At 58.8% G+C, this 26,087-nt stretch overlaps 1 protein-coding gene across 2 annotated transcripts; it reads right to left on the reverse strand.

Moving 5' to 3' along the window:
* Window positions 1-2,829: 2,829 nt before the first annotated feature.
* EPHB3 (EPH receptor B3) lies at window positions 2,830-26,045 on the reverse strand. 2 transcript variants are annotated; one of them, XM_042838557.1, is made up of 16 exons: window positions 25,992-26,045; window positions 15,459-15,523; window positions 14,520-15,192; window positions 9,183-9,338; window positions 8,762-9,097; window positions 7,963-8,087; window positions 7,691-7,859; window positions 7,490-7,595; window positions 7,194-7,246; window positions 6,919-7,041; window positions 6,590-6,837; window positions 6,177-6,392; window positions 5,932-6,081; window positions 5,648-5,841; window positions 5,350-5,505; window positions 2,830-5,117 (listed from the first exon to the last, which is right to left on the reverse strand). In XM_042838557.1, the coding sequence occupies exons 2-16, from the start codon at window positions 15,513-15,515 to the stop codon at window positions 5,009-5,011; spliced, it is 2,871 nt and encodes a 956-aa protein (XP_042694491.1). In that variant the 5' UTR covers window positions 15,516-15,523; window positions 25,992-26,045; the 3' UTR covers window positions 2,830-5,008. The 2 variants fall into 2 exon arrangements, with proteins under 2 accessions (XP_042694491.1, XP_042694490.1); XM_042838556.1 differs by having other exon boundaries at window positions 7,194-7,291.
* Between the last annotated feature and the right edge of the window lie 42 nt (window positions 26,046-26,087).

Here is a 26,087-nt window from a genome sequence, read left to right on the forward strand (position 1 = left end):
CGGTTTATGAGGCCATTTAGACGGCGCTGGCAGAAAGGTGTAGGAAAGCCATAAAGGCTCCGTCGCCTCTCCTGGCCCCTGAACACCAGAGCACGGCTGTGTCATAAATCCACGGCAAGGCTGGGGGCCCCCGGCCCCACTGCTGCCCCAGGAGAAGCTGGGTGAGGACGGGGTCTGGGTGAGTGGTAGCAGTTGTAGGGTGAGAGAAGGGGTGGAGTCACCCAAGCACAGGGGCTGGGATGTGCCCTGACCATTGGCCACTGCTTGCTGCTCAGCTGGAGATGGGGACAGAAATGGGGATGGAGATTGAGAGAGGGATGGGGATGGGCACAGGAGTGTGGACAGGGATGTGGACACAAATGGGGATGGGGATGGTACTGGCTAGTGCTTTCCAGCTCAGGCTGCCTCAGTCAGCCTGACTCACCACATCCGGGTTGGGTCATGGTTTCAGCTTTGTCCTCCTGGAGCACAGCCTCAGCCCCACACCTGGGTGACGCTGAGGACAGTATGATAGATACACTTGTGGCTATGGAGCCTGAGCCCTCTGAGAGCCGGTGTAGGGCGCTTGGGGAATGGTTTGGGGGCAGCAGGAATCTGTTAGGGGCAGGGGGCAGCTGGGGATCCCTAGGAGCAGACAAGACCCCACGGTCTCCATGTAGGACAAGGGTGGGGGCCCCTCTCGCCATACCACATCCTGACCCAATTTTGGGTCCCACACCTCCCACCGCTTCCCACGCTGCCTCATTAGCGAGGAAAGCCAGGAATGGCACGGAGCATCGGCAGGCTGCGAGCGGGGAGCCGAGCCCAAACCCTCACGCAGAGGGGGAACTGCGGGTTTCTCCCATCCCTTTGAACTCCAGCAGCAGCCTGGAGCTGCGGTTCCCTGAGCACGGAGCGGGGAATTGGGGCCTGTCCTGGGGTATTGCTTATGGGCACCCATTCATACGCCATGGTGGCCCTGGGACATTGGGTTTCTGATGCCATCCCAGGAGAAGAGAAGGTGGCAGAGGGGTGGCAGAGTGGGGACACGGGGCCGGGAGGCGCCCCGTGACTCAGCCCTACGAGAAGCAGAGGTGGGGTAGCGATACCAGGGCTAAAATAAACCAGCGAAGCGCGGGGAGAGGAAATTTCTCATTAGGCAGCAATGTGTCGCAGAACCTGTCTGACACAAGGACTGCCCCACGGCCCCCGGACGGGCACGGGGAGATACCGCGAGATCAAAGCGGAATGAGGGCAATAAAAGGGGATCGGAACCCTTTGGGCTTCCGTCTGCGGAAGGAGGAGTGGTGCGGGGGGCTGCAAGGCCCTTCTGGGGAAGATTGCCTGTCCTGGTGCTGGGATGCTGGAGGCACTGTGTCCCCAGTGTCACTCTTTGGGGATGCTCAGCCCTGCTTAAGGAGGGGACAGGATTGTGGTGTGACAGTGGGGAGGATGGGCAGAATGGGCACCATGCCACGTGGCAGAACCAAAGGGGATGGGAAGGAAAGAGTGGGAAGAAAATGATTAAACCAATCCTTTTTTTTTTTTTTTTTTTAAAATAAATAAATTAAAAAAAAAAAAAAAAAAAGCCCTGGGAAAAAAAGGCTGTGTAGGGTCCTGGCACATGAACAGAGCCTGTAAGTGGTCTTAAAAATTACCAATAAATAATCTTAACGGGAAACAGAAGGAGCAGAGCTGGGGCGCTCGTGGGTGTCTTGCTGCTCCCAGTGAGCATGGGAAAGCGGCCGGGTTCCTTCCCTTTGTGCTTTGTCCCCCCTAGGCGGGCTGCGATGCTGCCCTGGCTCTGTCCACGGGGCAATGACCCGCCTGGATGGCGTCCTGCCGTGTTCCATCCCATCCCATCCCATCACATGGATGCAGGTTTCCATAGGGCAGCAATGGGGCCGAAGTGTGATGGGGACAGTCAGGGCGCATGGGCACCCATGGCCCCATCCCGCTGGCTGCTGGCTGCCATGGGCTGAGCGGTGCCGAGCCGTGATCCCTTCCAGCTGCTCCGGCCCCAGGCAGCTGACGGGGCTGCTGGAGCATCTCCCTGCCAAGTCACTGAGGTGTCAGCCAAGAGTTAGCAGCGACAACGCCAAGCAGCCGGGCGAGCCGGCCAAGCCGTCCGCAACCTTCCTCCTCCTCCTTCTTCTTCCCCTCTTCCATCTCCTGCTCCTCCTCTCCCTCCTTGCAGGGAGAGGCGCAGTGCTCCCACCCTGGCTGGGTGCCCCGTAGCTGTTCCCCACGGCCAGGGGAAGGGTCCCGCTCATGGGCAGCCTGTATCCCGTCCACAGTGGCATTGGTTTCCATCCAATGGGACCCAACCCTGGTGCCACCCCGGTGTTCCCCCCCAGTCAAACCCCTCCACCTGGGCCGTGGGTCCCCCCTTTCACCAGTGCATCTTGAAAGAGACGGATCCCCTCTCTTGGAACTTTCCAGATCTCCTCAGAGTGGGGAACAATCGGAGCCTTTGTCTTCCCTTAATCTCCTGGTTAGGAATTAAAAGGAAGGAGGGGAGGTGGGGGGGAAAGACCCCAGCAGCACAAAAGGCTCTTTGGAAGGGCTGGGAGAGGGAAGAGCTGAGTGCAGGGAGGGCACAAGCAGGGCTCACCCCCGATATATCCCTCCAGGGACACCCCATCCCCATCACTGCCCCCCTCCCCCATAGTGCACCCATAGTGGCACTGCAGAGCATCCCCACGGGGCGGTCACAGACTCACAACCCACCACCCCGACCCCACAAGAACCACGCGGGCATCACAAAGCTCCATAAAATTCCTTAAATAATTTAATTGAAAAAAAAAAAAAAAAAAAGTCTTTTTTTTTTTTTTTTTTTTTAACCTTTTGTTAAAAAATATTTGTACAAACGCACGCTCGCATTGATCCGCACTGCTGCCGGTGGTTGCCTTTGCTTTCTTTTCCTGTTAAATGCACCTTTCTTTCTCTCTGTACACATTTGTATGAAGGGAAGTGGCGGGCACAGCATGGGATGCAATACCTCGGGAGCAAACCCCGTGAGCTGAACCCCCCCCAAAGCAGCAAAGCCAAGCGAGGAGCAAGCAGCAGGGGCTGCAGTGGGGAACAGGGCTTTGGGATCCCCACTGCAGGGATGGAGCGGGCACGTGGAGCTCCAGGGGTGCGGGCAGGTGGCGCAGAGCCCTTCAGCCGTTGCTGTGCTGCGCAGAGCCGTGCTGCCCTCCTGCTGTTTGCTGTTCCCTGTGGAGGAGGACGGGGTTAATGAGAAACCCAAGGGCAGGTGAGCGTTGAGGAAAGGGGAAAAACAGCACCTGCTGTGCGGCGCCTGGCAGGGAGGGGGGCACCCCGCGGGGAGCCTCAGCCCACTGCACTGCTGGTGGAGCAAGCGGGGTCTGGCACACGGAGCGGGATCAGAGCCCTGGGGAAGGATGCTAGAGGGGCCGAGGGCACGGGGACCACATGTCAGCAGCCCGGGATCCTTCCCTTGCCATGCACTTTGCAGCAGCGGGTGAGTTTGCACCCGGCTCAGCAGCTCCCGTTTGGCATCTGTGACTCATGGAGGCAGTTGCAACACTCCCATGCATGGTGGGAAAAGCAGGCTGCGGCCAAGCCCTGCGGCGTGCCGTGCTCCCCATGTGCTGTGGGTCGGGGCTGGCCTCGCTCAGTTTGCACTCATGGGGCTGCAGTCCCACAGGTCGAGTACAGCACGAGGAGGGAATGGGAAAAAGCACTATCAGCAGCTCCAGATTGAGTTTTGGGGCTGGCTGTGCCTTGAGACTCCAAGCCCGAGTGCCCCACGGGAAGGCACAGGGCTGGCACCCATCTGCTTGGCACCTCCCTGCTGGCACACATCAGTGCCCATAGGCATCCATAGGGACCCCGTGAGAGCGTCGGTGTTACAGCAGGGGTTATGGGCACACAGGGACATGGGAACCTGCAGCCACGGGCAGTGATGGAGGCAGCAGCCCCCGTGCTGGTGCAGCGAGAGCGATCGAGCAAAGGAAACGCTGATAAAATTCTTATTGCCTTTATTCTGCCCATTGCCTCGCACAGTCCTGCCGGCCAGCACTCACGCACGCACGCACACACTCACGCACACTCACGCACGCTGGGAGTCTCGCCCTCAGCACGGAGGAAGCGGGCTGCAGTGAAGTCAGAGGAAGGTGAGTGAGTCTTTTGGCAGCAATCACAGCGTGTGGCAGGAGCGGCACCCGCTCCTTCTGCATAAAACAGGAGGCTGGGGGAGGCCAGGCCTCCGTGTGGCCCTGACCCCGCTCCCGGCCCCGCTTTGGGGGCTGGAGGGTCCCTGTGCAAACGTGCTGATGGCCTCACTCTGCAGACCAGAGCCAGCCACGAGAACCAAGAGGGTCCCCTTTCTGCACCCTCTTTTTTTTTTTAATATATCTCTCTCTATTATTATTATTATTTTTTTTTTTGCCTAACTCCCTGCATAGTAAATCTCACGGGGTTCGGGTTCTGGCGTGCAAAGCCAAAAAGGGAGCAGAGCCTTTCCCCTTCAGACACGTCCCAGTGAGGACCCTTGTGCGGAGGGGTGGAGTGATTGTCTGGGCCTTAGCCCTGTCCCTTGCGCCGTCTCCACGAGGGTACCGGGCTCGGTGAAGGCTTCGGAGCATCTGACGGACTCAGTGGACGGGTCAACAGTCTGTGGCATCAGGGATAGGGGAAAGTGAGGACTTGAGAGGGAAAAACCGGGGTGTAAAGAAATCCAAGAAGCAGAACATCTCTTCAAACTGATGAGCACTGAGACAGGGCGGGAAGCGGGATGCGCCATCTCCGTCCCATAATCCATCTTCAATATGAAGACTGCGTCACTGCCTCGCCGCTGCGGGACACGGGACGAAAAGCTGGGCTCCCTCTTGGCACGAGTGCCTCCGATCCAGGGAAGGGTGGCCCGGCCCAGCCTGTCCCCGGCGAGCGTCCGAGGCAGAGGAGCGCCACGGGAAGGGGAAATCGGGAAGCCGGGCTGCACCGCAAACAGAACCTGGTTGGCAGGTTCCCTCAGTCCGTTCCAATGCAGAGTCCCCTGCGGTCAAACCTGAACCGGCAGCGTCTGGTTCATCTGCAGTCTCATGTCCTGAATGCTGCTCAGGATCTTCTTCTGGTGCCCTGCTAGCGTCACTCCTATCCTCAGCAGGTCCCTGCAAGGAGAGGAAGATGGATTTGGTGATCTGCCCACCTCCGTACCAACTGGCACGTGGCCCTGCCCCATCTAGGTGCACCAAGGGATCCCATCTTCACTGCAGCTCTCCAACATCCCTCTCACACCATCTTTACCACCAGATCCTCACTCACAGACCTTAACCCCATAGGACAACCCCACATGCAATCCACCCAAGACCACTCGCCCCAGTCCCACAAGCAGGGACTCACTCTGCTGTCATCTGCGCCACCAAGTCAAAGGAGGCGAAGCCGGCGTTGACGAAGTTCTCCTTGTACCGTCCCATTTTGATGGCATCCAGCCAGTCTCCCACGGTGGTGAAGGTGGTGTAATCGGGCACGGTGCGGTCCAGGAGCGGCTGGGAGACACTGCAAGGCAAGAGAACCACGGGTCACAGGGAGCAGGGGGTGCAGAGCTGCACATGGAAGCAGGGAGATGCCTTATCTCTGCTGTCTTATGTCCTCAGCCCTAAATGCCTCTGCACTCCCAAAGATTGGGGATGCCACTGACCCAGACTGGACGCTGGCAATGACCTTCAGGCTGGCAGCATTGCGGATCAGCTTGTCCAGCGTGTTGACGATCTGTGCAAACTTGGGCCGCAGGTTGCGGTCCCGCACCCAGCAGTCCAGCATCAGCTGGTGCAGCGCTGTGGGGCAGTCCATGGGGGGTGGCAGGCGGTAATCCTGCTCCACTGCGTTGATCACCTGCATAAGAGAGGCGCACAGAAGCAGGCTGTGAGCGTGCTAGGTCCCTGCTGGCAATCCCGAGCTCCTCACTCTTGGGTGAACACTTACATCCTGGTTGGACATGTCCCAGTAGGGTCGCTCCCCATAGGACATCACTTCCCACATGACGATGCCGTAGCTCCAGACGTCGCTGGCCGACGTGAATTTGCGGTAGGCGATGGCCTCAGGAGCTGTCCACCTGATGGGGATCTTGCCTCCCTGCAGGGATACACAATGCACAGCACTGTTATTGAGGACACACCTGCTTTGTCCTCCCGTCCCCAGATCTGCATATTCCCATGAGCATCCCATACCAGGGAGCTGGTGTAGGTGGGGTCGGCCGGATCATCCTCCAAAAAGCGGGACAGCCCGAAGTCTGACACTTTGCAGACCAAGTTGCTGTTGACCAGGATGTTGCGGGCAGCCAGGTCCCGGTGCACGTAGTTCATCTCTGAGAGGTACTTCATGCCGGCAGCGATGCCTCGCAGCATCCCCACCAGCTGGATGACTGTGAACTGCCCATCATTCAGCTGCCAGGAGAGAGATCAGAGGGGTTTTAACACCCTGAATGGACTGGGAAGGGATCTCTGTGTGCTACCACCTTTCTTTCACTCTAGGGCTGTCCTGGTTCCTCCACCCAGACATGTCTATGCATATCTTAGCCCTGGGGATGTCAGTGTGACCATACAGAGGGATGGAGAAGCTCGAGGTGGGACCGGTTGCTCACCCGGAGGAAGGAGTCGAGAGCGCAGTTCTCCATGAACTCTGTGATGATCATGACGGGGCGGCTCTTGGTCACCACACCTTCCAGGTGGATGATGTTGGGGTGGTCGAACTGGCCCATGATGCTGGCCTCGCTCAGGAAGTCCCGCCGCTGCCTCTCCGTGTAGCCCACCTTCAGTGTCTTGATGGCCACAAAGATCTCGCGGCGGCCAGGCAGCTTCAGGCGCCCGCGGCACACCTCACCAAACTCCCCTGTGGGGGAGAAGGGAATGAGCAGGCAGCTGGGGACAGGCTGTGTTCTCAGCAGTTGCTGTGCTCAGCCCTGGGACTTGCCTGCTCCAATGACCTCCTCGATTTTGACGCAGGAGATATCAATCTCTTTGGCGAATTCCCGGACAGCTTCATTGGGGTCTTCATAGGTGAAGGGGTCAATGTAGACCTTCATCCCAGGAGTGACTGCAAGGGCAGAGGAATCATCACCAGGGGGGATACAACATGGATGGCATGCCACACCTGCCTGGCATGGTTCTCAAGTAGCAAAGGCTGCACCTTCGCTTGTGCGTGGGGCAGGACTCAGGAGAAAGCACATGTGCTGGCCTCACACTCACCATATTGCTGCAGCTTCTCTGTGTACTCAGGATCTGTGCTGTTGCGCTGCTTCCTGCCCAAAGGAGACGAGAGGAGTTGTTCAGTAACCATCCCTTTCCTGATGGGGCAAAGACATTCACTGCCAGATTCCAAATCCCACTACAGGCAGCCAAAGCCAGAGTTCCTCGTCGGACAGCAGGACCCCAGGGCAGCAGGTCCAGCCCTCTGCTCTCAGACTGGAGCTGCTGGAACTCTGCCCACAAGTGACCCCCACCTCACTGCAAGCCACCTAAAGCAACTCCCCTAAAGCAACTACCTGAAGCAGACGATAGCGATGATGACCACCACGATGACAAACAGCAGTCCCGCAGTGGCCGAACCCACGATGAGAGGCAGCTCCTGGAAAGTCTTGCCGGTGGAGCCTGGTGCAGGGAGAAGCAGGAATGAAAAGTCAGGCTGGAGAAGAGGCATGTGTAGGAGGGCTGGGGGATGGAGGCAGTCCCATGCTGGCACCTACCATCCTCTGCAGTCGTCTGGAACTCGGTGGGGAGGCTGTAGCGGCCGTATCCAGCCACTGTGCGCGCCCGGACCTGCACCATGTAGCGGGCATTGGCCTTCAGCCCGTCCAGCCGCACCGAGTTCTTCTGGCTGGTGACAGTGTTGGCAATGCCATCGCCCTGGCCTTGCTGCAAGGGAGACATGCAGGTGTCACCTCGTGACGTGTCACCCTGTCACTGTGGGGCTCCGGGCCAGAAAGGCCAGGGAGAAGGAAGGGATTCTCTGCTTTACCTTCTCAGAGTACTTGATTTCATAGTCAAGAATGATGCCGTTGGGCCTCTCTGGGGGAGTCCATGAGAGTGTCATGCTGTTCCCAGTGCTGCTGTGCAGGTGCATGGTGGGCACGGCAGATGGAGCTGGGAGTGGGAAAGAGGGGAAATTTGGCTGTGCCAGGCTGTGCACAGTGTGTCCCCAGAGGTCCTACACAGGATGGACCCCTGAGGAACTCACGACCTGCTTAGATAACCACAGTGAAAAAGCTGAAAAGCCTTGGGACTGCCTCTGAAGGAGATGCAGTCTTGCAGACAAGATGACAAGGGATCAAAGAATTGCTCAGAGCACTGAGCTGACACTTCATACTGTACACAGCTGCAAACTGGCCCAAGGAAGGACCCTGTGGACCCAAAGCAGAGTTCCCTGTGCTCTTCCTCTTGCAGGGAGCTCTGCACTCCACCCCACCAGTGAGACCTGTGAAATCAGATCAGTGTGGTGGCTGGAGATTACCAGCACGCTGGAGCTGGGCCAGGTGGGGCGGAAGAAGAGAATGGCGCAGCACTCAGCTGGCTGAGAAGCTTTGGGCTGGTGCTGAGCCTTCCCAGGCCCAGGGGAGGAGAAATCTCATCGCCTTCTTCCTCCTTTTGCAGCAGGCACAGCATCTCTCCGGGGTGGGTCTAGGAGCTCACCAGATCTCTGCCAAGCCTGCCCTTCCCTGCCTGCATGCATTCAGACCACATGCCTTCCAGACGTGTGTTTAAATGGACAGGAGAATTCACTCAGAGGATTAGAGATAGTGGTGTGGGACAGCACTGACCTGCCTGGTTGGTCGTGATGTTGACGGAGGCGAAATGGGGAGGGTAGGGGCTCTTGCTGGAGATGCCATTCACCGCCTGGATCTCGAAGGTGTACTGGGTGTGGGCCATCAGGTTGCTGATGTAGATGCGTCGCTCAGTGAGGCCCAGCTGGCGCGGCACGAACTCCACGTTGTCGTCGCAGCGCGTGCACAGCCGCCGCTCCACGCTGCACTTCTTGCAGATGACGTTGTAGAGCAGGTCATCCCGCCCGCCCGCGTCCTGCGGCTCGCTCCACTCCAGCACCAACGACGTCTCATTCACGTTGGAGATGACGCTGCGTGGGGCTGAGGGCACACCTGGAGAGGCACGGGGGATGTCAGGGATGGCTGCCCCGTGGCGTTCCTCCCACCCCGGCTCCCATCCCACCCGCATGGCACTCACTGGTGCAGGCGCTGTCTGCGGGGTCGGTGTCTGCTCGGAAGAAGCCGCTGCGACATATGCAGACCGTGGCTGCTCCCGAGGTGGTGCGGCTGTTGGGAGGGCAGGGGGAGCAGGGGCCCTCGCCCTGCTTGGATTTGAAAGTTCCCGGGCCGCATGCTGGAGGAAGGGAGAATGAACCCACATTAATGAAGGGCACTCAGCAATGCTCCATCGGCTCCCCCCTGCCCACACCCAGCCCTGCGTTCTGTTCCTGGAGGCACAGGTCAGGGAAGGATGTGCTCAGCCCGTTCCCTACGGGAGGCCCCCATCGCCCTGAAGTGCCCACCCCACCCCGAATCTCCCACCCTGGCCACTTGAACCACTTCTCAGCCTGTGGCGGCGGCACCTCCGCTCTGGCTCCAGCTCTGTGTGCTGAACCAGATTACAACATTCCTGTCCCCGCTTCCGATGCACACTGGAGGAGCCCTGGAGCTGGCCCCGCTCGCACCGCGGGCGCTCGGCCCTAACGAGGGGCACGTGAAGGGATTAGCAGCACTCAGGCCAAGGAGCAGAACGGCACTGAGAAATCACCCTGTGCCTTCAAATAGCCTCATTTAGTGCAGCCCTGTGACAATCGGGATGTGGAATCTTCTCAGCGTGGGGCCCACAACATCTCCTGCCCCATACCCACATCAGTGAGACCCCCACAGCCCTATCTGCCTGGCCCTGAGGCATGCGGCCGTCCCGGCAGTCCCTGAAGTGGAAACTCCTGCCCCATGCCTTCCTGATGACATCACCCTAAACACAAGGAGCTTCAACTTGCTTCACAGAGCCGTGGCGAGCGGAAGTTTCCTGCTATGAACCATCTCCTGACACCCTGCATGGAAGCCTTCCGGCACCAGGGTGCTGTGGGTCACTGCACCTGGGCACTGCAGGGACTGGAGCCACCCTAACTTCATGGCCAGAGCCCTTCAGAGAGAACAGGACGGGCCCTACAGCCTGGCTCACTGGCCTGACAGAGGTCTACCCTTCAGATCTCTGCATCCACCCTTTAGAAACTAAAGTTTAGCCCATTCTGGGCAGCCCAAAAGGAATCATCCCAAAGGAAGTGATGAAAGCAGTGCTCCATCCCCCTGAGATATGGAGGGAGCAGCCCAAGGTGCCGGAGCAGCCCCAGCATGCACGGGCCAAGCCCAGCCGCAGTTGAAGGCAGTTAAAACTGGGTGGATGCAGCTTCACACATCAGGAACCAGATTGCTGAGGAATGAGAGATGACTGAAACCTCTTGGACAGGAACACTCTGGGCTTCGAGAGCTGCCAAACATGCTTTGGTTATGGACAAAAGCCCGGACCTGTTGGGGACAAACCCCCTGAAATAATAGAGGGGTGAAACTGGAGCAGTGCTTGTGTGGAGCTTAAAAGGCCAGGCATGGGCTGGGAGAGCACCAGCACACAGCCAGGCCCTGGGTTGATGAGCCCACAGCCACCCCTCTTCTCTGAGAGACCTTCCTCCTTGCCTCCTCCTCCTCCTCTTTGCAGTGCTGGCCTCGTTGCCACCCATTTGGGAAGGGGAAAAGCAGGCTGGGAGGCGAGGCCCAGCTGCACCGCCGTGCCTCAACTCTGTTTAATAAATCAGAGCATAAGGACCTCGGTGGCAGCGTGACAGCTCTCAGCCACGTTTGAAGCCGTAACTGAGCTGAAAGCTGATCCCAGGTCCCCGCGGATCTGTGTCATCTCCTCCTGCACGAAGCCGCCAGGCTGAGCTCCTCGCTTCCACCCGCAGCTCTGCATCTGCCCTTTTTTTCCCGCTGAAGCATCCTCAAATCAAATAGCAGCCCATAACCTCTGCACACAGATCACATCTCCCGGCACTGGGCTGCGGTCACCTCCCGGGAGAACATGACAGCTGCTGACAGCCACGGGATAACGGGTTAGGGAAGCGAGCAGAGCTCTGCAGAGGGGCTACTGGATGGCAGGAGAGACCGCAGCCCAGCAATGGGGGGGAATCGTACAGGAGGCTGCTTCTCTTGGTGCACATCAGCCCCACAGCCGGATCCTGCACTGCTGCTCCTGCACTCTTCCCCCGTGTTGTCCCCACCCCGTGAGCAAAATCCAAGGGAGGGAGCCGAAAAACACCGAAACAAAAGCACCACCGAGAGCACGGTGACTCACCCCAGTGATGACTGCACGGAACGGGGGAACCACACACCAAGCATCCCCCGAAACCTGCGGTCCCCTCCCATGCATGGAGCGGCTCCGAACTGCCCCAACTTAACCCCTCAGCTGCTTCCCCATCCCACTGCTTTCCCATCCTGGCTATTTCCCTCCCTGCAGGACTGAAGCAGAAAGCCTTGTGTGCAGATGAATGACACCGCTTGCATCCCTCTGCCCAGCAGCCCTGTCCTTCCCCCACAGGCAGCTACCAGCTCTTCCCAGGACCATGTGTGCTTCATGGACCTATGCTGATCACTGCCTTTGCTCTTCTGTAAGCAGCTGCAAATGGATGGGAGCCGTGCAAGCAGCCCAGCCCCTGGCAAGGCGGTGGCTCATGTTTTAAGTCTCTCTTAAAAGGCACTTGATTTTTCTTTTAAAACACCCTTTAGGTAGAAATATTTTACACCCGTGCAGCCCAGAAATGAATGGAATAAACTTAAAGGTCAGAGGAAGGGAAGACTCCTTTGGGGTTTGAGCAGTGGCATCTGAGTAAGAGGTGGGGAAAATGATATTTTGTGTTAAAAAAAGGAGGAATTTTCAATGAGCAAAGTGCCCCCGGAGCCACAGTGGGTCACAGGCAGGACGGCAGATCTCCGTGCCGTGGTACAAGCAGCCCATTGTGGAGCTGCCCAGCTCTGCACGCCAGCGCTGCTCTGCCTGCACTGCCTTTGATCTGCAATCCCGGCCAATTAATAGAAGGCAGTTTCACTTCCTGGTTTTCATGCAGCAACCCCGTGTTGCAATGCAAAGCTGCAAACAGTTGGTGAATGCAATGCTGGCTTGGCGTTTTTTGTTGTTGTTTTTTTTTTTTTTTAATTCGTGGTGATGTTCCCATTAGTCACTGATCGCGAGGAAAATGCATTTTGACAAACCCCACACTTTGGCCGTAGCCTGACCTGCTATCACCTGCTGACAGCACCCAAATAGGCAGCAGCACTGCCGTGCACACCCTGTATGGCAGGAGAGAACCGAAAGGAAAGGGTTGGAGCTCTGCTGGCAGTGCTCTCACGAAGCTCTGAGATCCGACTGCTCCCTGGGAAATCCCACTGCTGGCCTGTAAGCACCATCTGCAAAGCCCCAAAGTGATGTGGGGCACTGCAGAGTGAGAGGGGATGAGGGCACACGTCCCATGGTCCCACCCCGGCCACGGGCTCCGCTCCCGTGAGCGCTGCCTCCATGCATCTCTGCACGGAGTGTGTGGGAAGCAGCACAACCCCCAGAAGGGCCGTGTGCTAATTAAATAAAGATAATGAGGCTGAGAATGAGATGCCAAATCAATGCTGTGGCAACTCCTGAGCAGAGCGGCAGATCCCAGCCTCGCAGCTCGCATGACAAAGCGTGCCCAAGGAGCTGCCTTCAGCCGGGCTCATCCCGCGGGACTGGGATCCGAGGAGTATTGTCACAGGTCTGAATGAGGAGCCTAATCCCAGCGCTGGATGCAGATAAAGAGGAGGAGGAGGAGGAGGAGAGCTTCAAAGGCCATGGAAAGGCTCGGGAACAGAGGAGATTTACAACAGGGCTTATCCCATCTAAGCACTAACGCAGTATTGTTATTTATTAAAATGCCATCTGGCACCTCACGGCACTCTGAGCTCCGCAGTCCAGGCAGCGGTGCTGGGACAGGGTGCAACATGGCACGGGGGGCTCCGTCCTGCTGCCTCCATGCACCAGCTACCCGCAGGGGTAATGCCAGAACGAGCTGTGAGCTGCAAAACGGTGGAATAAAGGCTGAAATGCCGCTTGAAGCAGCCAACAAAGAGCAGAAAATGGAGCTGGGTTATGCGAGCCCTTCCTCAGCTGTTTCCACTTAAAACACACGGTCATATGGTGGAAAATGTGATCGTACAAACGTGGTGCCGAGTTTCCCAGAGAAACGTGCGGACGCCATTTCAACCCAGCGAAGGGCAGGGGATGGGCGCTGGATGGGGTCATGCCTGCAGCTTCCCTGTGCAAAGAGAACCCAAAAGTACTGCCCATGGGCTGGCTGCAGGATGGGCGAAGGATGAGGCTCCTCTCCATGCCTCTCCTGGGGGGATGTAGTATGCAGCACTGCCTCTGCTGCCTCCTCCAAATGGGGAGCCACGAGGGCTGGCGTGAAGTGGTACCCCACGCCCCTCTCATTGCTGAGGAACAGCAAACAAAACACCCCATAGGGGCTGGATCTCCCAGCTCAAGCAACATGGAGCCAGCTTCCCAGGAGCAGGGACCTTAAAACAAACAAAACAGTGGGTGCCTGGTGCCGGTGGATGCTCTGGGACCAATGGTGCTCAGAGACTAAGCACCCTGCAAGCAGTCGCTACGGTCACATAGACATCCCAAATCCCACTGCCCCTGCCAAGAGCGAGGGCTCGGCGCCAAGCAGCCCATCATCTGCGAGCACGAGGCACCCACCCTGGCGCCCCGTTGTCCGTGCCTCCATCCAAAGGGAGCAGCGGGGTCCTGCTCCAGGATAGGGTGCTTGGTGCTGGAGGCAGCTCCCTAAGGCAATATAACCCCAAAAAGCGAGCACTACACCCATCCACACTGATCTTTCCAAATCAGCATTCCCTCCCTGGGGTGAAACAATAACACCAACTCTCCAGTGCCACTCATCTGCAGGCAGGATGCTTTCTCCTTCCCTCCAAGGAAAGAAGGCTCGCTGCAAGCCTGCGGCTCTGGCAGGGGGCCTCCCACAGCCAGCTCAGTGGGGCCCCGCTCGCCACCGGCGTTCTGAATGCCTCCACACAGGCAGCGTGAAATCTCACTCGCCGGGAGCCAGCACTCACCCCGACCACCTGCACCTTCACACACTGCAGGAGGGAGGGCAGAGACATCGGTCACGGCAGCGGGGGTGAGAGGAAAGTGTTGGAGACACACGAGGACTTGCTGCGTCCCCTGAGCCACATGGCGCTGCAGACCGTGCCGTGCAGACACATCCCATATCTCAGCTCTCAGTAAGCTACGCCGGATTGGACCACAAAAGCTTTAAAGCTTCCAGACATCAAGAAGCACAGACCAGTCCTGAGACAGCACACATGCTCCATCTTTACGGAGCCACCTAAGCTCCCGAGCCTCCAAAATGAGACCTAGCTCAACACCTCCTCTGCATGAGCGCACACATGCAGTGCAATGGAGGAGCCAAGAGAGACCGTACCAAGCCCTTACCTTGGCACTGGGTGTCCTTCATGGCTGGCTCGTACCCTGCAGCACACGTGCAAGCTCCCACAGGCACCATCCACTCGCCGTCACCGTTGCAGTACAGCTTCAGGGGCACAGACACCTCCACTGCATTGGGGATGCAGGTGCCTGGTGCAATGACCAGCGATGTGGGCTCAGCCCCCGTTAGGGTCTCCGGGAAGATAGCAAAGCCAGCAATGGTGTTGGAACATTTCTTGTAGAAAGCCCGGACGGAGATGAGGGACATGCAGGCCCCCAGGTCCTGGAAAGCCAGGTAAAAGCCATTCTTGGAGAGCGGCCCAAAGCTGCGCACCTTGGTGTTCACACGGCCGGACTCCAGTTTGGAGAAGCTCTCATCCGGAGCAATTGTATCCACTTTGATATAGGGGTTCTCCATCCAGAAAGGGCTATTAGCAGATGCAGAATCCGTATCTGACTCATAATAGAAGAGGTTGAAGGTCTCTTTGCAGGAACCAGGGATGTTGGGGATGCTGTTGCAGTCTCGCACGGTGAATTTCAGCTCCACGTAGACACGCTGAACGTCCTGGCGCTGAATGAACTTGGTGCGAAGCCAGTTGTTCTGGTTGGCCTCCCGCACGTTGCACACCTGGTACGTGCGGATGGGGTTCATAGCCTCGTCGTAACCACTGACCTCTTCCCACTGCAAGAGAGAAGCAGCGCATCAGACCCTGGCACCGGGTAGGGCAGCAGACAATGGGGAGCACGTCTGCCTGCCCCAGCCCTACAGGGTGACCAGGGGACCCTCATAGTGACCAAGGGACCACTGCTCCAGCGGCTGGGAGTCAGCATGGAGCTATGGAATTCAGAAAGCAAGGGAAGCAGGGGAGGGCAAGGGGAAGTGTGGGCAAGGGACCACGACCCCAAGGACCCCATAGCAGTTGGGGGCAGGACTGGCCTCAGACTTACCCCCGTCTCTGGATGGGTTGTCCATGCCAGCTCTGAGGTCACCCACTTCGTGTCCATCAGGGTCTCTAGAGAGAGAGAGGGAGGAAGGAGAGAAGTAATTGGAGATGAAGGCCAGGATTCAAGGGAAAAAAACAGGAGGAGTGGGGGAGAAAAGAGCTTAGGCTGACATTTCTGTGGAAAACAGCAACTTGGGGGGTGAGACGTGGTGGGAGGAGGGGGAGCGGCGCAGACAGACTCCAGATTTCTGCTCTGCTGTCAGAACAGGAAGAGCGAGGCGTCCCTGCGGAGCAGCCGGCCAGGTGGCATGGGGACGCGCTGCCACCCCCAGCACCGGCCGCCAGCCCCCCACCTCCCGGCCCCTTGTGCACCTCCCCCTGTGCTTTGGCAGGGCACGTATTTACTGTGGCTGAGGTTGAAAGGGCCCGTTCCCATGGCAGGGCGGTGCGGGCCAGGCAGGTTTATCCAGAGAAGGAGGGACTGGCAGGCTGCTCTCCCAGAGACGCCCCACATCACTCATTTTACAAGAGGGGAGAAGAATTTGACCGTCTGGCCAACATTCCTGGAGCAGACTACAAGACAAACCACCCCGACAGCATTCCCCAAACAGCCCCAGCCCCAGCCTTGGGGGAGCGAGACGCTTGTCTGGGAAGAGCTGCAATTGCAGGCAGCTGTCGCTAATCCCAGGCAGAGCTGCAGCTCCGAGTGAGCACTGCTGCACACAAAAGCCAGGAGAGAAATGCAACGACGGGGAATGATGCTACTCCCTCCATGTCCCACCACATCTAGGCTGGGATAGTGGTGGGACGCTGGAGGCTTGGGTTCCTCCTGCCCAGGGGAGCCGGAAGGCAAAGGGCTGCAAGCATGAAGTAAAACCCCAGAGCTGGGCAACACAATCCAGTGCGCTTGCAGGTTCTGGCCAGCAACCCCAAAGGACGCTCCCCCCATCCAGCTGCAGGCATGAGCCCTGCTGCTCTCGTCACAGCTCCCTGAGGGCCATCTGTCCATCCCTCATAGAGACGAAGGGCATAGAGCCATTGCTTGCTCAGAGTGCGCTCATCCCCAGCACAGCGGCTCAGCCCTAGGAGCAAGGGGCAATTCCACCTTCTCTTCCACTTCAGGAAAAGCACCGGCTGACCCAGCTGAGGAAGAAGCACGGAAGAGGAAGGAAGTGTTCACACGTTATGGGGATGAATCCTGGCTGGAAGATTCCTTCCTCCTGCGTCCCACCCTGGGGGCAGCAGCCAGCAACACAGTGTGGCATTCACAGCCGCGCCAGCAAACAGCACACAACCCCAAGGCAGTGGGGCAGGGGACAGAGCAGCACGCTCAGTGCGAAGGATGAGACATCCCATCCAGGCACCCTGGAGCCCCAGTGCTGCACTGGGGATGGGGAGCAGAGCCACCCGCACTGCTCCCAGGGCTGGCCCCGGGCGCCAGCTGTCCTAATAAGGGCACAGTAGTGCTGTGGGGGCCGGGAACGCAGCGCCGGCGGCGGAGCAGAGCCAAGCGCGTGCTGACAGTGCAGGGCTGCCAAGTCCTGGAGAGGAGACCCAGGCTGTAACGGAGTGTGGGATGCATTCAGCCAAGGGCTCCACGATAGGATGGGGACATGGCATGGGGGTCCTGTGGGCACTCTGGTTCTCAAATACACCCACAGTGCGTGGGAAACCCCTGCACGGCCTCCACACCCCACGGCACCAAAGGTCCCCTCCGGCACTGCTCTTCCCTGCGTGGCTGGGACACGCCGTATCCTCATTTGGCAGCATCTGCCCTCGGAACAGCAAGGAGGGGAAAGAAAACAACAGGGCTGAGCCGGCCCCACTGGCACGAGAGCCACATAAACCACACGGTGAGAACAGGGAGGAAAATAATAGGAATAAAACAACTGGGCAACGCAACTAAAGGAAATGAGGCCAAGCATGGAGGGCAGCAGGGTTTCCTGCAGCCACGGGGCTGGACAGGGTCAGCAGCCTCCCCCCTCCCCCCCGGCCTCTCCTTGCAGCCCCACAGCACATGAAGATTGCAGCGGATGGCCCCAGGGCTGCCTGCTGAGCCCAGCCAGAGCTGCACTATGCCCTTAAAGCTGCTACAATGATTTCTCTGCACAGCAGAACCGAACTGGTGGCCTCTCTGCAGCAAGTACTGGGATGTGCTGAGTACCCACCCCTCACCTAGTGGGCACACATTGTCACACAGAGCTAGGGTATCCAGGGAGATCTGGGCTCCGTGACATGGTGCTGGAGTGCTCCTGGCAGGTCTGCAGGTGCTTTGGAGAGGTGTGAATGGCATCAGGGCCCACTGAGCTGTGAGTCAAAGCCTTCCAAATCCTGCATGCTGAGGAGTGCCTGGTTCCATTAGTCAACGGGAAATTGTTTCCGAGTTTCTGCAGCTTTGGGAAGTCTCCCCCAGGCCCACTTTATCACTGCTGGGGAGTTGTCCTCTGCTTACCTCCAGCCAGGCCAAGGAGCTCAGGAGAGCACAATCCCTGCTAGAATTTGGCAAGCATAGCAATCCACAGCCACCCCCACACCAAAGCAGGATTTCTATGGCAGAGACAGATCCAAGGGCAGGGAAAGAGCCTCACTTCTCAGATGGGGCTGTGCAATAAGCTCTGGCTGCCTCTTCCCTGCCTGCCAAATCTCCTTTGTGCACCTCAAGCTGCAAAGAACATAGTTCCCATGTCCCTTTTGCAGGGTCCTCAGCAGCTTGCAGGGCACATGAAGCCCTGGTATGAGCCCACCTGGACCCAGGACCTCTCATGAAGCAGGGGCTAAGGAATGCACGCTCCATGGCCAGCAAAATGTTCTGGCTCTCCTAAAGGGGCCCTGAGAGCCCCTGGCTTGCGCGGCTCAGCGGCAGACATGCACAGCAGTGATGGCAAGCTTTGTGCTTAGCGCTGCCTGAGCCAGAAGGGAAAATTCTTTCAAGATGAAGCCGCTGGGGAAGACTCAATCGTCTCCACCAACCGGCTCCAATTTAAGTGCTCTCGCCTTTGAACGTGGGGACTGCCGCCTTTATCAGGATGTGCTAGCAGGGTACGACGCCAGATCCTTGCCCCAACGGGGAGAAGGCAGCCAGCACACTACAGAGCATCCTGGAAGAAGGCAAGGGAAGAAAGTTAATAAAGACACCCATGCAGCCCTGCTGCAAACACAGGAACCTGTTCTGCAACACCCTGGGAGCCACGCGCACCATTGCGCCCAGGAGCCGAACCCCAGCAGCCGTCCCATCCCATCCCATCCCACCCCATCCCATCCCACCCGCAGTGGCTCCATCAGGGCGCTGGGAGCAGAGGTGCTGACTGGGAACAGCAGGATCAGCGTGCAGCTCCGGTCGTTGCCTGCTAGTCAAAAAGCCACCAAAAGGGGCATCTCTCGTACATTTTAATTTCCTCCTCAGTTTTGAGATAATGAAGGCAGGAGCGGGCGGCCTTGTGCACTCCCCATTCAAGCACCTATCGGCACAATTAATCCCGGCACCGTTCTAAGCAGCGGCACAAAGGGCCTTTGGTGCAGGGCCCTTTATCTGGGAACAAAGAGCTGCCTGTGGGAGAGAACCTGAGGTTGCACTTTTCCCGCTGACGAGCGTTTCGTGTACACAAAAGTGGAGCCACACAGGGCGCCGGGCATGGGGTCAGACCCTCGATGCCTTTCCCAGGGCACACTGCTCTCCCCTCCTCAAGGTTTCAGCCAACCCCACTGCCCTTCTCTTCCTCCTGGGCAAGGGACAGCCCTGGGTGCATCCACAGCAGAAGATCTGGGCACAGGAAGTGTGGAGAAGGCGCTTGCAGCACTGACAGGACACTGCACAGTCCACAGCTCCCGCAGTTTCCACCACTCTGCATGCCTGCATGCTTGGGGTCTCGGACACGCAGCTCTGCACAGAGTCCCACCCACATCTCTGGGGCCAGGGCAGCTCGCTCAGCCCCAGGGAAGGGCTGGAGCATTCCCTATCACCGCCCACGCTGGGAACAAGCCTCGCGCTGAGCCTGCTCCCAGCAGAGGGGGAAACCAGGAGTGCTGCAGTGACCCTCTCCCTGCGCTCCATCCTGCTGCTGGGGATGGAGGGCTGCATCCGCCCACACCCACCAATGCGCGCTCACCCCAGGTCCAGGGTGAGCCAACGAGCTGGGAACAAAGAGAAGAGAGGGAAGAAAAAAAAGTGGGGCCTGTATCACAGCTGTGGCCCTTTGTGCCAAGGGCGTTTGGCCCATCATCAAAGGGGATTGGATTTGCTGAGGCAAATGATGACACATCCACTTCAAGCGGGGCAGGTTCTGCCTGCTGCTGGAGGCGAGCCACCAGAGTGAAGAAGTACTGTGGGCACTTAATAATAGACTCATTATTTCTGCATTATGACAGGGCCCAGAGGCCCCAACTGAGATTAAGGCCCCTTTGTACACACCACACACACACACACACACACAAGGGCAGCAGTCCCTGCCCCACTGAGGAAGGGCAGCCTGGTCCCAGCCCCATGGTCAGCTCCCCGCAGAGCCCAAGGATGCTCCAAACAAGGATGCATCCTCCCGCTCCATTTCCCAACCCCACACCTGTGAGGGCAGCCCGCATCAGGGTGTAATAACTCACCCGGGAAGACAGCCTCGTGGCTCTGAGCCATCATCCGGCTGTGTCTCCCCCTGCCCTGACCCCAATACCTGGCGCCTACTCCATGGGCAGAGCCAGTAGTGGGATGACTGTGAGCACAAGGGACAGAGGGGCTGCCTCCATCCAGCCCTGCCCGGCGCCCACCTGCTGACTGCCTGAAGAGGGTTTTCCGGCCGCGTGCTCCTCGCCAGGAGCTGTTTCCTGATGGCCGCGAGACAGACTGAAGCATGTGAGAGAGGACAGGTGCCAGCTCTGCAACTGTGAAAAGCAGATCAAGTGGCAGCACCCGGGATGTGGGGAGGGACAGGCATCCATGCAGTGGGTCGAGCCAGTCACAGCAGATTTCTACCACTGCAAAGCACAGCCATGCCAAGCTGGGCTGCGGCACTGTGGGCCACATGCACTGTGTGCAAACCCTGCAAATCAAAGTACCTGAAGCACAGGGTTTTTGTAGCAGGACGGCGGTCCCTGTGCTACAGCCGCACGCCGAGCGCTCCGCTGTGCCCTGGACACGTGCAGCCCGTGCTCTGCCAGGTCCCGTTGCCAGCCCCTGGTCCCGCTCAACGGCCGTGCTGACGCTGGGAGAGGCCACGAGCCAGCTGCCCGAGTCCAGCCCTGTGCTGCAATTACTGTTCTATTAATACCGCGGGGATTTCGGATGTCAGAGCCCGATGCACCATGCTGGGGTCAGCTTTGCCAGGGCGAGCTGCCTTCCCTGCCCACACTGTGCACATGCCCCAGCGCTCACTGCTTTTCCTCTCCTTTGGGAAAAGCCATCTTCCCTCTGCTGAGGTACTCTAAGGAGAAGCCCCAAGCTTTGTCAGAGGCCCCGCCAACCTTCCAATGACAGACACCTGCTCAGGATGGGCACATCCCTGCCATCAGCTTCCATAGGACAACGTCAGCAGTGTGGCACCAGGCAGTACCCATGTGGACCTGCATGCAGGAGAGATTTATAGGTTGCTGTCCCCAGCAGGAGCAGCCATGCAGCCGCCCTCTGCTGCCACAGAAATAACTCATCTGATCCGGAGACGCCAGACCTGTTCAAGGCACAAATACCATTAGCCAGGACGTAGGCAGCAAACCAGTCTGCATTTCCAGGCCCTGGGATGAGGGAAGCATGGTCATGGCTCTGTGGGTCAGTGTCCCTATGGGGCCACTAGGCTGGTGCAGATCTCCAAAATCCCATAGGGTTTGAGCAGGCAGCACAGTCCTGCCATGGCTCTGCCTCTATCGGTTAGAGCAGGCTGCAATCTGAAATACCTCTCTCTTCCTTTCCCCCCCCCCCCCCCAGCCCTGGTTTTTTTCCAGGTTGTACCTCTGGAAAGAAGCCAGGGAAAGAGTAATGATATTTAAAAAACACCCCCTCCCCAAAAAAGGTTACTCATTGCACACACAAAGGTTCGCCCCACAGACGGGGCGGCTCGGCTGCCAAGCTGCATCCCATCCAGGCAGCGCGGAGCAGGGGTTCCTGCCAAGATTTCCCTCCTCTCTCCTGCCTGGGGCAGTTACCCAAATCTCCACGCTGCTCTCCGCTCGCTTCCTTGAGCACCGAGCCCATCTGGAACTGCTTAAACCCAAATATCCTCCCCCCCGCCTCCCCCACCCCGAAGTCAGATTCTTCCAGAGTTAAAACAAGCACAGAGTCAGGAGGGGGTGCCGGGCCGGGCTGACTCGCTCCTTCATTTCAGTTTAATTTCTGGGGAACTAGAATAAATCTGTTCCTGGCGATCGTTCAAGCCCTGCACATTTTTCTCATTAATAAAAAAGGCCTTGGATCGCACGCCGTGTGTGCGTGCATGCCGCGAGCCCCCTCCCTGCTCCCCAGCCCGTGGGGTCCCTCCTGCTCCCCAGTCCTCGCTGGGCACCCGGGGGACGAGGAAGGGGGGCACATCCCCTCCCCAGGACACGGCTTGTCCTGAGGAGGCCCCCGAGCCCCACCTTGGAGAGGGACAGGGAGGCCCAAATCTCCCCCACAGCTGATGCTGGTGGGAAAATCCCTCCTGGGACGGCCCTGTGGGACGGGGGGACAGCAGGGACGGTGGCCCCCCAAGAGGCACCGCAACCCCCGCAGGGCCCCCATGCCCAGAGCATTCCTGGGGAGGGGGCTGGGAAACAGGTGTTTGTCAACAGGATGAGAAACGCCAGGCCTGGGACGTGCAGGGCTTAGCGACACGCACAAATAAAATAAAATAAAAAATACAACAAAAGTCCCACAGCAACCCCCTGCCCGGCTGCCACACGTGCGGGGAGCAGGGCTGAGGCACGCAGCTCCGGCCTCTTCCCAAGATGGCTCCCCTTCCTTCTCAGAGGGGCGGCCATGCGGAGCCGCGCTCCGTCCCGCCTTGCCAAGGGGAAAGCAGGCTCCCGGGGAAGCAGTCTCCGGGCTCTTCAGCTCTGTGGATGGGAAGGGGATGAAGGCCCTGTGCTCAGCCCCACAAGGCCCCAACAAGGGTGGGCAATGCTGGAAGCCATGGGAGGGAGCACGAGGCCTCGAGGCCTACAAAATGGCTCCCGTCCTGCCCCGCGCTGCTGGCGGGCTCTGTGGGGCTCTGTGGATGAGGGAGGACGGCCCACGCCCGACACCAGCTCTGACGGGCTGGCACCGCCACCGGGCGAGCCCAGCCCCAGCCCGGGCCTGGATTTTGTGCAACAGTAATGACGGTGATATACATAAAACAACAACAACAAAAGGCAAAGCGAGAACTTGAATGGGACCAACCCGCCAGGGTGGGAACGGCAGCAAGCAGCCTCCAAGATGGCAGCCCATCCCCAGGGCCACAGCCAGCTCCTGCACAGGGCCTGATCCCCACGGTGGGGTCACCTCACGGATGCTCCCCTCTTCCCAAAACGTTCTGCTTGGGAAGACGCCTGCTCCACAGCGACACCAGCTCCCCGTGGGTCCCATGCTGGAGAAGCGGGGAGTCATGGCAGCCACCAGCTCCAGCACAACCCTGGGGACAGGGACAGGTCCCTGTGACCCATGTTGCACCCATCCTGGCACTTCCTCATGCACCGAGGGGGGATCCCGGCTGGCAGCCCCACACCCTCCCCCAGCACAGCTCCCAGGCGGAGACGCTGGATCCCGACAAACCAGTTTGACTCAGCACAACAGGAACAGCTACAATTTTAAAAACATGCGAGTCTGTGATTCAGGTTGCTGGGGCTGTTTTAATTAAACACCAAGCTCCTCTGCTCCTGGAGCAGGCAGCAGCAAACGGCTCACGGAAAGAAAATGCAACCAACTGGTTTCCCCGAATATCTCTGGCAGTAAGTCATCACAACAAAACAAGGAGTTTCGGTTCATTCCTTAAAAACCAGAGGCCGCTATTCCCCGTCGCCAAGCCTGGGTGGATGGACACAGCCCCGGAGCGCAGCCAGGCGCTGGCCCACGGCAGAGCTGCAGACAATGCGGGGTTGCGGAGTTCCCTCTCTCCCGACTGGCCGCATGCTCTGCTTGACACAAAGGAGAGCCCTTCTCCTCCCCGACTCGGAGCACAGCTCCCACAAACAGAGCTTTTTGTGAGGAGCGAGGGATTGAATTAATCCAGCAAGTGTGACGGAGCCATGCAACCTGCTTTTCTCGCAGCCCTACCCTGAGCATCAATAAAACAGCGGGGCTGGCTTCCCTGGATCACCCCACCGATAAAGTAATTAAAGGAAAAGCTAACGTCCCTGCCAAGAAAATACCTGGTGGTTCCAGCTCCCGACGAGTGGTCAGCCTGTGAGGTGCCTAGGAGCAAGGCAGGGATGGGGTCAAAGGAGGAAAAGCCCATAAATCCTCCTGGTTTGGGTGTTCTGCTACAGCCCGCGGGCTGCACATAGCCTCTGTGCTGGGGCTGGTGGAAGAGCACACAGAAACTCAGTGAAGATGGAGCTCTGTGACCAGAGAGGCGGCTCGTGCAGGAGTGGTACGTTCCTCCAAAAGTGATCCTAGTTCACCCACATCCCAATGGGGATGGGCAGAGCTACCCCAATGGCTCCCATCTCCCTCCTGTCAGGGCTTTAACCTACATGGATGGTGATGGCCTCAATCACCCCGCAGCCCTGCCGAGACAACTCAACTCCAGACTCCGCACGGGAGAAAGGATCCGCTGTTGCCCCCGGACAGAGCATTCCTTCTGCAGCCGGCCCGGGGACTGCTGAACCGGAGAAGAAAAACACATTGTGACTTCAAACAAACCCAGCGCACTTACGGGATCTGGAGAGAAACCATTTTCTCCTCAGCAGCACAAAGCCCTCACTGAGCCACAGCCGAGCACCGCTGCCCCCACCCCCGTGGGGCCTCGTAAAGAAACCCAATGCCATGCTGTGCCCCCGAGGATGGAGCAGATCCAGCTCTGTACCGCCGGGACCATGCTCCCCTGGCCAGGCAGCGGCCCGTCACCTCTTGGGGGAGAACAGCCAGGACCCAAGGGCTGCCGTCGCCTGGAAGACATGAGTGCAGATTTACAGCCATGCCAGATTTATGGTCAGCACTAAAATATCCAACCGAACGTGCACGCTCCAGAGCTCTGTGTCCGTCAGGAAGCAGTGTTGTGAGCGGCTGGGAACGCCCCAGTGCAGCCAAAGTGCTGGAGCTGGCTGACCCAGAGATGAGCAGCGGGGATGGGAACCACAACTTCCCCTATAGCTCAGACAACAGCAAAAAGGAGGAGGAAAATACGGGGGGAGAGGGGGAGGGAAAAAAAAGTCCCAAAGGACTCAAGGCCAGCCCCAAAAATGCTGTGCAGTACCAGCCAGACCCCGAAGCAGTCCACCTGGGACAGGCCCTGACCTCCTGGGGCAGTGTGTTTGCTCCCTGACCCTTTTGCACATTTGGGAAGCAGAGAAGACCTGTGAGCCCATCAGCATGAGTTGGTTGTTCGCCCTCCATCTGACTCGTCTCCCCTAGGCAGCAGAGCAGAGGCTGAGCCCCAGCGGGTCAGACAGCGCTGGATGCTCGCAACATGCGGCTCCTTCCCAATTCCCAAACCGCCAATAGGAAATGGGGTCTGAGGGGCTGGGGGCACGAAGATGCCCATTTAGTGCCTGCAGCCCCCATGCCAGGCAAGCTGGGCACAGACTGGTTTCTCCTCACCCTGACTCCTGCTTCCCAGCCTGAGCAGGCCACGAATCCCAGCTCGCCTTCCCACAGCCTACAAAGGAGGATGTTGTTATTTTTTTTTTTTTCCTCTCCTTTTTCCCCACCCTTCTGCCAAAATAAAGAAGAAGGAAAAAAAAAAACCACTGGGTACAGAGAGAGAGGGGAGAGGGAGAGGCAACACCGCGAACAGTCACCCCCAAAACTTCGTAGAAAGCACAAACGTGGGGGAAATGCTCCCTCCAGAATCGCAGTGCGAACGGCTCCGGCTCCAGCAGCCCCAACACCGCACCGGGGACAGCGGAGCCTCCGAACGCGCAGAGACGCCTCCGAACAAACAAAAGCGGCAGCCCGTCCACCGGGCAGCGATCGCCGCGCACTGCCGTGGCGCTGAGGAACGCTCCTTCCCGGAGGTTTTCCTCTGCCTCCCCTCCTCCGGGAGCGGGGCCGTTTACCCGACGCCGCGCACACTTCGTGCCGAGACAAAACCCAGCCGGGCCCCTCTTCCTACACCGCGGAGCGGGGCCGCAAAGCCGCGGGTAGCGAGATACGAGTCTCCGAAAGAAAACAAACAGAATCGACCAGGAACGAGGGGGGATCCCTCCTCCTATCGTGAGGCTGCGGCACGCGTGGCCCCACGCCGGGACCGGGGGGGTTAAACCACCGGCGAAGGGATGGAGCCGGACACCGCGCACGGACACTCCTCCGGCGGCCCCGCAGCGCCGACTCCTCCTGAAAGCGATACGAACGCCGCAGCCCTCCCGAACTCGGAGCACGCAGCACCCGTGGGCGTGTGTGTGCCTGTACCCGGGCTCGGTGCGGGCACGCCCGGCCGGTACTCACCCTCGAGGGCGCGGCGGCCACCGGGCAGCAGCAGGAGCAGCAGGAGGGGAAGCAGCGGCGGCGGCGGCGGGGCGGCCCCCGGACGGGCCGTGGCCA

This window comes from Centrocercus urophasianus, unplaced genomic scaffold, assembly GCF_019232065.1.
Source record: "Centrocercus urophasianus isolate 14NV4802_14NV808 unplaced genomic scaffold, USGS_Curo_1.0 seq_832, whole genome shotgun sequence".
NCBI classification, from domain to species: domain Eukaryota; kingdom Metazoa; phylum Chordata; class Aves; order Galliformes; family Phasianidae; genus Centrocercus; species Centrocercus urophasianus.

Excerpts from the sequence above, each read along its gene's own strand:
- EPHB3 (XM_042838556.1), bottom strand. The coding sequence starts at position 15,515 with ATGGACACGAAGTGGGTGACCTCAGAGCTGGCATGGACAACCCATCCA. Across the intron at positions 15,193-15,458 it reads CAACCCATCCAGAGACGGGG|TGGGAAGAGGTCAGTGGTTA; the intron begins GTAAGTCTGAGG and ends TCTCTCTTGCAG. Across the intron at positions 7,860-7,962 it reads AAATCAAGTACTCTGAGAAG|CAAGGCCAGGGCGATGGCAT; the intron begins GTAAAGCAGAGA and ends TCTCCCTTGCAG.